Here is a 10,944-nt window from a genome sequence, read left to right as displayed (position 1 = left end):
TACCCCCGTCAGTCAGCCTCGACCAATGAGGTTGCTCCGATAGCCCCCCGGTCCTTCCTGATTCCGTTCACTTAACATCGACACCGGAGCGTCACGAGCGCCTTCTCTGCCTGCCCGCACGAGAGAGACACAGCACCGTCCTTGCACACAGTTAGGCCGGAAAGGTAACTTTGACTCCATTATTTCTGCTTTTTGTCCGATAATTCTGGGCGGGACAAGAACTATTAAGATCTAAATGGCTTGTTTTAACGCAGTTTTTTAAAATTAATATTAACAAATTTTCTTCTTTTATAAATATGTACGTGGTGTTCTTCATGCTCGACGATAACCCCAAAGTCCTTGCGTTAGCTGACGATACTTTGCTTATTTCTGAATTTTAAAAGCGTCAGTTAAATCCTCGGTTGATGGTTGTGTGGCTCGCAGGATGGAGCAGTTTGTAGCCCACCGTCTATTTTTAAACCAGGCCGTCAGCTGGCGAGATGTCACTCCATTTAGAGCTGCAGTGTGTGTGTGTGTGTGTGTGTGTGTGTGTGTGTGTGTGTGTGTGGGCGTCAAGTTGCAACTCCCAACTTCCAGCAGACAGTCTTTTCCCATTTGTTAAAGAATCGCTATTACAACCTTAAAGGGTGCGATGGCATGTCAGATACTGCCACAGGTTACACATGCTGCTGGGTCCGGCGGTGACTGAGCTACTAGTTGCATGCAGCAGACATGGGGGTGTGTCCACCGGATAAAGGAAAATTACTGCTAGTAGCGAGATTACACAAGCTTCAGGGTTTCTGTATAAGAGATGGGTTAGTCATCTCTTTACCCAGCAGACCTCCAGAAGATGCATGTGGTTCTAACCAAGTCACTCAGTTAGTAGACTGTAAGTTCATTACTGCAGTTTTAAAAGTATTATTGTTCTTATGAATAATTATTTAAGTGATTATTAATACACAGAAATGACTTGCTGGTATACTCTAATACAGCCCAATACAGGATTAATCCTAACTTACATACCTTCTGTCATATCAGGTGCCAGTCCTTAATTATTTATTTATCTGTGGGTGCCATTTTGTGCTGCCAGGTTACCTTCTTGCTTTCAAGTAGGAGCAATGACCTGGCAGCAAAAATATAGTAGAAATTTACTGTGTGTGAACATTCACAACAGAAATATGCTGTATATTCAGTGTTTGCAAAGACTGTTACGATCAATTATTTCCATTATTGATTACTCTGCAGATTACTCTCTCTCTCTGATTCAATGAATTGTTTTCTCTATAAAATGTCAGAAAATAGTTGTAAATACACACACACAGTTTCCTAAAGTCTTCTTCAGATATCTCCAGATACTGACAGATTATCGCCAGTTAATGGGTTAATTGACTAATATATCTATTTAAGTTATATTAAGTCAGTAGAGGTGGTTTCAGTTCCTATGCCAAATTGGTACCTTTCTAGAAATATTAACGTATTTTTTCTATAAAACCCTAATTTTCATTTTAACCACTGAAATTCTTTTATGCTGTATAAACACAAACAGCTGTACAAAACAAAGGATGAAGCAGCTTAAACTTGGAAAAAATCAGATTGAAACTAAGAACTATCTGATTAAAGAATAAGTAAACAAGACTGTGATTCTCACCACACATTCTATGCAAGCCTTACCAAATGGACAATTTTAAATTCTCTGTACCAGAGACACATTTCGATCAGTGTCAGACAAGTACCGAGGTCGGATACCCAGCCCCAGTAAACTGTAAAATATTTCCATTTAGCTGAAGAACAGGGTGTGTTTGTGTTTTAGTGATTTTGCCCCTTGACTGTTGCCAGTGGCAAATTTCCACACAGACTTTTAAGGACAGTGGATTTTCCATTGGTTCCTGTTGTAGTTCCACTCAGACTCAGCTGTGGAGGCTGCACTCAAAGGTTCACTCAGACATCCAGAGTGGGTAGATGTGTAAGTTAGTCAATGGATTCAGGGCAACTTAGATAAAACAGATGAAAATCAATAGCACAGCGGGTGTCAGGGCCAGACAGTCTGGCTTAAAACCTTCTCTGACCTCCACTGCTGGAATTTGGACAGATAACCAAGGCTGAGATTACTCCACTGCCAGATTAGAGTCCTGTACCCCATGAGAGTGCAGTGATACTTAGACAAAAAGAAGTCAAATATGTATTGTGCTGAGCTGCTCAGTTATCATTTCTTATGGTTACTTTTCACTATTGTTATCATAAGTTCTTACTTAACTGTTTAAGAGCAGTGCTCTCAACTCTGTTTTGCAAGCATTTTGAAATGGTGTTTTGTAATCAGATATATTAAGTAAACTGAAGGGACCTGCAGAGGTTTTTTTGCTGCATAAGCCACGCCTTCCTGTGACTAATATCTCTGCAATCCAGGCCAGCCCACATCAGTTGGTTGAGGTGGTGTGCACAGCCAACATATATATATGTTCAATTAGAGAATTCATAAGATGGTTTATTGCTCTGTCTGCCAAACTCCAGCTCTGAATTAGACTGCATTTTGTCGCAGAGTTTGTCACTGAGCATTTCAGTTTTTGCCCAGTCACTGTTGTGACTTGAAGCTTTAATTCAGTAAGTGACAGTGCAAGGTAACCAGCATCTGTCTGCCTGTTGGCCTGTGGCACAGCACTGTACTGATGTCTCTCTCCTGTCGTTTCATTTGCAGATCCAGAACCATGTCCATCCTGAAGATCCACGCTCGTGAGATTTTTGACTCCCGTGGCAACCCCACTGTGGAGGTTGATCTGTACACCAAGAAAGGTATTGTATGGCTAGTGTATACATTTTAATGGCGTGTTTAAGTCTAGAAATTGTGGTCAAGGATAGCTCAACTAGCCAGCTGAATATAGAAGACCTTAGTTACAAATCAGACTTGACTGTTTGTACCTCGTGTTTAACAGATAATTTGAAGTCATCCATAAGTTAGCATAAACCTGACGCTATTGCCCAGTATGTGTAATGCTGCAGTAAGAACATATCTGATGCAAATAAATAATTTTTTTATGTGTCTTGATAAGTTACATAGCTACAGTAAGTTGTAGATCAGGATAGTCAGGCCAGTGTGGCTACTCTGCTGCCAGTTCCAGGCTCAGAGTGGATCAGATCAGATGATGAATGTGTGAAAATAGCTCCTGTAATATCACACGGCCTCTGTAGCATTCTGTTACTGTAATGGTTCCTGTTTGGGAGCACACATAGCTCATACAGTAGGTACTTCTAGCAAAGTAGAGTTTAGATACTGCATGCAAAGCAAAGGTGTCAGGTAAATTAAATCTACATTGTGCTTCCCTCATGTAACTGTATGCTAGATTACATAATGAAGCTGCAGGTCATAAAACATCTAAACCCTGCACTGTTTGACATGTATGCCTAAAAGTTGAGATCAGTTTATTCAATTAACTAATGGCCCGACGGTGATTGAAGTTTTTTGGCGAGCTGCTCTGTTCTGAGAACTAAAACAAAGGAACAGTTCAACCCAATGAAATGTCCTGAGACTGTTAATGAAGCAACCTGAATGACCATTGATGTGGAAGTGAGTGGGACAGGCGACGCTGCCTTTAATACATTGGCTGGAAATTGACTGCTCTGTTCTGCAGTCCTGGTTTTGGGATGGTTGCTAAGTGCCCCAATTTACTGTAAACAGCACCTTTATTCCTTTGTTTGGATAAGATTCCCTTTTATGTCCACCAGGCATGTTTTGGCATCATCCGACCAGAGTGAGTGAGCTGCACCAAGAGCATGTCTGTCATAATAACTGTAATGTGTTTCGCTGTGTTATGTAACCAGTTTGCCTCTCAGTCACAGGCAGAGTAGAAAACCTCCTATGCTTGTTGTAAGAATGATGTAATGTGAGTAACTGTGGTGATCTAGAGAGACATTTATACTCACTATTATTGTAATATCTGCTGTGTGGTGGGGATATTTTAACAAGATAGTAATTTATTTAACTGTATGTATTTGTAAATTTGCTGATGATCTGTGTAAGGGCTATCTCAGTTAAGTTAAATTAAGTTAAATTTGCACTACTAATGAATATTTTTGATTGTATTTGGTAAAATGTAAAGCAGACATAATGTGAGAGCTCTACATCTCTTCATAACTCGATGGATTCATGCCAGCATCCCCCAGCTGCATTTCTTGATGCAGATGATTTGTTAAATCCTGAGCTCACGGCCTAGACGGCAGCTCTGTCCTTCTGCCCTAAACCCTAAATCCCTTCAGACTCATACCATCCCAGCCGGTCCACTGAGCAAACTGAATATATTTTTGCTCATCCCTAATTTCTCCTCACTTGGGTGAATCCAAAATGGACGTCCTCTTATGTGTGGGTGTGGCTTGGCATCCCTCCACAGATACACTGCACATGCTCAGTTGTCAGCCTGTCACCCCCCCCTGTTACATCACAGCCCTCTGCAGCACAGCCAGTACAACTTCCTCCACACATGCTTTATTTCTCTATCTGGACAGAGAAACAATTGACAACATTACCGTGGCAGGGTATTCCATTAGCTGAGACCCTTCTGCATTTTACTTGCTGGTGCTCCTTGAATACCAAGCAACCTCTGCTGCACTCAGTGCCCTAACAAACATGTTCCTGTATGCAGATTCTGTGCTGTATAAATGCCACATAGTAATCACAGACTTCAGCGTCAGAGAGTTGGTTGTCACAGTGATGGCTCATATAGTAAAATTACATTGAAACATTTATCAGACTGCAGCCAGTCCTTTGCTATCTTCCTTGGACATGACACAGCACTTTAGGAAATGACAATTACAAAATGTCCTCTGTGTCTCCAAGGTCTTTTCAGAGCTGCAGTGCCCAGCGGTGCTTCCACAGGCATCTATGAGGCTCTGGAGCTCCGTGACAATGACAAAACACGCTACATGGGCAAAGGTAAGGCGTTCTCCTCGATTCCCCCTCTAAACTATCTGGTTACTTCTGTTCTGCTCTTATCTTTAATGTCATTCTGTATTCATTCTGTTTTCTGTCCTCATCTCTTCACTTCTTCATTTCCCGTTCCTCCATCTCTCTTCCTCCTGTTAGGGGTCAAAAGAGCAGTTAAATATATAAATGATTTCTTGGCCCCTGCATTGTGTAACCAGGTAATTAAAGTGTGGAATAACAGGATTCTCACTCTTTTTGCATATTGCAGTGCACAGCAGCATGAGGAATGGGTTTGCCATAGGAAACTAACCTTGGCAGGCATTAACAGATGTTCACAGATCTAAAAACTAATAGAAAAGAAAAGAGTAATTATTGATGATACCCGAAAAGCTATCACAGTCCTCATCGTGATTGCCAAATAATTTTCAAAAATGACATCCTTATATGATTGGTCGGGGTGCTCTGTGGTCATCTGTCTCGCCTGTGCAGCATGGTCTTCTTCTGTCTGGGTCAGTCATGGTCTGCTTGTCCCTTGCAGGTGTCTCAAAAGCTGTTGAGCATATCAATAAAACAATTGCACCTGCACTGGTTAGCAAGGTAGGACCATTTATTGTTTGACTAATATTACTGTTAAATTTCTAATTTAAGTAGAACTTATGCAAAAGTACATTAGCAGCAGTACTGACAGTCTCCAAATAACTCACTGTACATTGCGTTAAAACTGATGTTAAGCAGCTGTTTGTTCTTTCACATTGACATTGTCTTTTAATATTTGCATTTCTAAACTTGATATACCTCAAGTATCTATAAACAGTTGTATTAGCAGACCTTCAGTGGTGTAATTTGAGATGCTGTGATTACTCTAACATTATTGGAGTGTGTACTTCTGAACTAATGAGTTAGAATTAAACCTAGTTAGACTTTAATCTCTAAGCATACAGTATAACTTGTCATATTATGTCTAATCCAGGATGTGAGTGTTCTGGAGCAGGAGAAGGTCGACAAGCTGATGCTGGACATGGATGGCACAGAAAACAAGTGTAAGTGTTCTCTAACTTGATTGGCAATGTCAGTGCAGAGTTTTTGAGTTTAAATTTAATTTGTCTACTTCCGTCTACTGACAGTTTACAGTGTACTATAAGACAATATCAATTTGTCAACCTTGAGAGTTTTTCAATACATTGATTTGTAGTAAATTGATGTGTTCCATTGTGGTAATGTTGCAAGAAACATAACTGTTAAATGGCAGCATTTTTGCACCAATTAGTTCTCCAAAAACACTGAGTTGTATTTTCAACATTCATGGGGGTTAATGAAGATGCTATTTTTAAAATAATGACATCAGGAACCAATCTTTTAAAAACTAGCACTCAAACATCAATAGATGGTCATACGTCATGTTTATGCAGAAACAGAAAAGTCAGTTAGAATCTAATTATTTCAAGGTCATGCATTATTGATTTTACCCTTTTAGCTCAGAAAATATTCAAACAATGATCGATTTGGATTTCAGAAGATGTTTCATAAATGTAGTCTTGAAAGAACTATGCATAATATATTGAATTGTTTATGTCTGTCCTCCCTTAGCAAAGTTTGGTGCTAATGCCATCCTGGGCGTCTCCCTGGCTGTGTGCAAGGCTGGTGCAGCAGAGAAGGGCGTTCCCCTCTACCGCCACATTGCTGACCTGGCTGGCAACCCTGAAGTCATCCTCCCAGTCCCTGTGAGCATGATAGTGCAACCTAAGTCATGTACCACAGGCTTTTTAAAGACTCTTAATGCTAATAGGCCTAACAGACATGTACCATTAACGTTTGATCTGGAGAATAATTATATTCAGTAGTGATTGCATTAAGATGAAAGCGGATCCTCTCTGCTTCCCTTCAGGCTTTCAACGTCATCAATGGCGGCTCCCATGCAGGCAACAAGCTGGCCATGCAGGAGTTCATGATTCTGCCTGTCGGAGCCAGCAGTTTCAAGGAGGCCATGCGTATTGGTGCTGAGGTCTACCACAACCTGAAGAATGTCATCAAGGAGAAATATGGCAAGGATGCCACCAATGTTGGAGACGAAGGAGGTTTTGCCCCCAACATCCTGGAGAACAAGGAAGGTGAGAGTCAACAGTCAGAAAGCCATAACCAATGTTTAACAGTGAGTTTATTTTAGGAAACATTTTGTGAAAGTCAGTAGTGTTTGTCTTGACTAGTCCAAAGGGAGAATCTTGAAAGCAGTACATTCTTAGACCTTCCTGTGGAAGTACTTATCATCTCACTCTTGGGCTGACATATGGTTTCTAAATTAAGGCCTCAGTTCAGTACTGAGGGCATTGACTGCCAGCCTCTGACTCCAGTGTCAGGTCAAGGTGCTGATATGGCAAATGCCCCAGTGGAGCAGAGTCTTCAGTGGTGACTCATTTGTTAAAAAGCGAATGTTTTGATTTTATTAGCAACATCTCTGGTCACATTTCTACTGTAGCATGTTGTTGGTTTTTTTTTTCAGCTCTGGAGCTGCTGAAGAATGCCATCGCCAAGGCCGGCTACACTGACAAGATTGTCATTGGCATGGACGTCGCTGCCTCAGAATTCTACAAAGCTGGAAAGTACGACCTGGACTTCAAGTCTCCTGACGACCCAAGCCGTTACATTTCCCCTGACAAGCTGGCTGACCTCTACAGGAGCTTTGTCAAAGATTACCCTGGTGGGTTTTTAACACAGCTGATGATTTACAGCCTGAAAACTTCATTTTAGTCCAATGGTTGCTGCTTCCCAAGATTTCAAGATATTATAGACATCTGTTTAATAAAGGCAAAACATGAAGGACAGATGGAAGTAACCACACTAGAGTCCTGTCAAGTTACTTTATCCTACATAAATTGTGATTTAGCATGCTATAGTATACTAAACATCCACTAAAGTATAAACAGAGCCATATGCGCATATGCTGCCAATGTCCACAAATGTAATGTACTTTCACCACTCTCATAAGCCAGTTTTCAGCTATAGATGGAACCTGTTTTCAGCAAAAAAAAGCTTTAAAAAATCCTCTATACATAGCTCTCACAGTTAGCAGCTAGCTGCTACAGAGTGGAGCATGTGGCAGCTTGTTTCCGCTGCCCCCAAGTGGCCAAAAAAGTCAATAACAGCTCTAATGTGTTTGATTGATGAATGGTAGCAACAATTTCCTTCCATCTGCCCTAACAGTTGTGTCCATCGAGGACCCTTTCGACCAGGATGACTGGGAGGCTTGGTCCAAATTCACCGCCAGCACCAGTATTCAGGTGGTGGGTGATGACCTCACTGTCACCAACCCCAAACGCATCGCCAAGGGTGTGAGCGAAAAGGCCTGCAACTGCCTGCTGCTCAAAGTCAACCAGATCGGCTCCGTCACAGAGTCCCTCCAGGCGTGAGTGTCCACAACAGAGCAGTGTCATCACACTTGTTGCCAAAATCCGAGCATGTAAACAAAACATCAGCAGGCTGACAGGGCTTACGTGTGTCTTTTCTTTTAGCTGCAAGATGGCCCAGAGCAACGGCTGGGGTGTGATGGTCAGCCATCGCTCTGGAGAGACCGAGGATACCTTCATCGCTGACCTGGTGGTCGGTCTCTGCACTGGACAGGTAAAACCTTAACTGACAAGTAATTTTTACAAAATTTATTGGCTTGGTGTCAGTGATCTTGTTATTCTTAGATGCTGACCATACAAACTATACCCCAGGTGTAGCTTTTACATCTCAGATTTGGTCTTATTTGTCATTTAATGTCTTCTCCAGATCAAAACAGGTGCTCCTTGCCGATCTGAGCGCTTGGCCAAGTACAACCAGCTGCTCAGGTAAGTCCAGTAAAAAACACATAGATAATTCAAGTATAATGAATGAATGAAAGAATGAAACACTGGGTCACATCTTTGCAATCCCAACAGTGTAAATTGCTCTTTTACGGCACAATGTGGCTGATTTCTTAGGCTATAGATCCATCCACCTTAACAAACTGTCATCCCTCTTACTCAGGATTGAGGAGGAGCTTGGCGACAAGGCCCGTTTCGCAGGCCAGAACTTCAGGCACCCCATCTGAGCAAGTCTTCCTCCTTGGGCCTCTGTGTGTTCATTGCTCATAAATAACCCCCACACATATACGCCACGCTAGGTTGCCTGCCCTGTCTGGAGAAAAGATGGAGAGAACACTGCTGAAATCCAAGGTCCAAGTCTGTGGTCTGTGGCATGGATAAGCTGCAGTACGCCCCAGTACGACCACAGTTCAGCTCATCCTCAAACTATGCTTTAGCTCCTGATTAGTGTCGGTCCCTATGTCTGTGTCTGTGTAACTGTGTGAGAGATTTTTGTTTAGCTTCTTGTGAGTTGTAGTGATTCTTGGTCCTCTACTAAGTATTTGAGCTACTGTAACTATAGTGTGGCTCTGCCTTGAGCAGTGGTTAGAGCACTGTATGTGAAATGTGTCGCATCTGACAAGGTCTTGTGTTGCTGTAAGCGTTGGCAGAAATAATGTAATAAACAGTATAGTTTGAAATGTTTCGTGATTTTTTTACCCTCGTGTTCACATATTTATGTTTTATTTTTAATCTCATAATGTTATTTCCCATATCAAGTCAAAGGGTTTTAATTTCATCAGTAACAAGACCCAAGGGACAGGACAAAGAAAAAAAATCTGTTTTGAAATTTCTAGTTCATAGTACTATTTGCGTACTGTAGCACATAAATATTACTGACAAGTTACTGAAGGTTATGATTATAAATCATTTAAAGCTTTCATTCAAAGCTTCCTTGCAGATAAAGTGAGAGTATCTGCAGTAAAGAGTGTCCTGCTCAGTATCTGCTCCTGCCTGTTTGAAGTGTGCGATGTAATCTGATCACCACTGAGAGGCAGAAACATGAGCTCTGTGCTCTGAGACACCATTTCTGTCCCCCTGGGTAAAAGAATCCAGAGGCTCTGCGCGAGCTCTTTCTGTACTGAGCCTTGCCAAGATAAATGAGTGTCTATTCACCGGTGGTATGGTACCACGGGGGGATTGCCAGCTGGGTCTGTGCCATACCAATTCACTCTGTTCGTACCCTGTCTGAACCTGCCTCCATTGTTTAGCCGTCACCAAGGAGATGTATTACTAATCACTGATACAAAGACACTTCCTGTTATGTATTAGAGAATCTGGAAAGTCCTCTCTCTGTTGTTGCAGATTTCATTTTGGGACAAATGAGTGAACCCCATCTTTCTTGGTTTTCACATAAAGTTAAGCCTCTCAGAGAATAAATCTGGGTGACTCATAAATTGATACCAGTGTGGAGTATACAGACTATACATGGATTTCTCTAAGACTGCAATGCTGAATTTCTTTTCTTTGAGACCTGCGCCATCTAGTGGTCATATATATGCAGTGAACTTCCCTGACAAGAAGACAGCCCCCCACCACAAAGATATGACATTTTAAAGTTTACTTGAAGGCTTCATGTTTCGTACATTAACTGTGATAATAACAGTAAAATATAAAGCCTATGAAAGTGACAGGACTTTGTAACCTTTAAATCAATAGCAACCCATGAAACCATTTACATTTATTTATACAGTACAGTTTGGTGTATTTTTTCATGTCAGAAGTGCTGCTGTATTTAATTACAGCTTAGTTTAACGGAAGAACTCACTAATCGATCAAACAGATAATGTCCAATCCCTGTGCGACTCTCATTAAGCCCATTATAGAGTTTGAGGGTCTAAGTTACTGCACCGCATGGCTCACGCTACATGACAAGAATTATTAACACATTCACAGTTTTACATAACCAAAACATACAGGTCAGTGGTTTCACTGTGTATCCTCTCTCATTCAGCAGCGCTGAGAAGATACCGCGAATACATAATGCGCATGCGCTACTGAGCAAACTGCATCCAAGTGTCAGTAACTGCAATAAATGTTTCTGCTGCTCTGAAACACTTGTATACTCTATATTACATGACAGTCTGCTACTGCTTTCTTATGAAACCTCTCTTCTATTTTACTCTATTCTACTGTGTGATTAATCGATGTTAGTGTTTTCACATTTTTATT

At 41.4% G+C, this 10,944-nt stretch overlaps 1 protein-coding gene across 2 annotated transcripts; it reads left to right on the top strand.

The window, feature by feature from the left end:
• On the top strand, positions 1-9,413 carry eno1a (enolase 1a, (alpha)). Of its 2 annotated transcripts, none has more exons than XM_018665887.2 (12): positions 1-164; positions 2,672-2,766; positions 4,805-4,900; positions 5,430-5,488; positions 5,862-5,931; positions 6,479-6,612; positions 6,777-6,999; positions 7,389-7,586; positions 8,090-8,291; positions 8,398-8,506; positions 8,660-8,718; positions 8,897-9,413. In XM_018665887.2, the coding sequence occupies exons 2-12, from the start codon at positions 2,682-2,684 to the stop codon at positions 8,958-8,960; spliced, it is 1,299 nt and encodes a 432-aa protein (XP_018521403.1). In that variant the 5' UTR covers positions 1-164; positions 2,672-2,681; the 3' UTR covers positions 8,961-9,413. The 2 variants fall into 2 exon arrangements, with proteins under 2 accessions (XP_018521403.1, XP_018521404.1); XM_018665888.2 differs by lacking the exon at positions 5,430-5,488 and adding an exon at positions 5,051-5,109.
• Positions 9,414-10,944: the final 1,531 nt, after the last annotated feature.

The sequence above is a fragment of the Lates calcarifer genome, linkage group LG6, assembly GCF_001640805.2.
Source record: "Lates calcarifer isolate ASB-BC8 linkage group LG6, TLL_Latcal_v3, whole genome shotgun sequence".
Lineage (NCBI taxonomy): Eukaryota > Metazoa > Chordata > Actinopteri > Centropomidae > Lates > Lates calcarifer.
The sequence above is the reverse complement of the archived record's forward strand: the minus strand, read 5'-3'. Positions and strand labels throughout refer to the sequence as shown.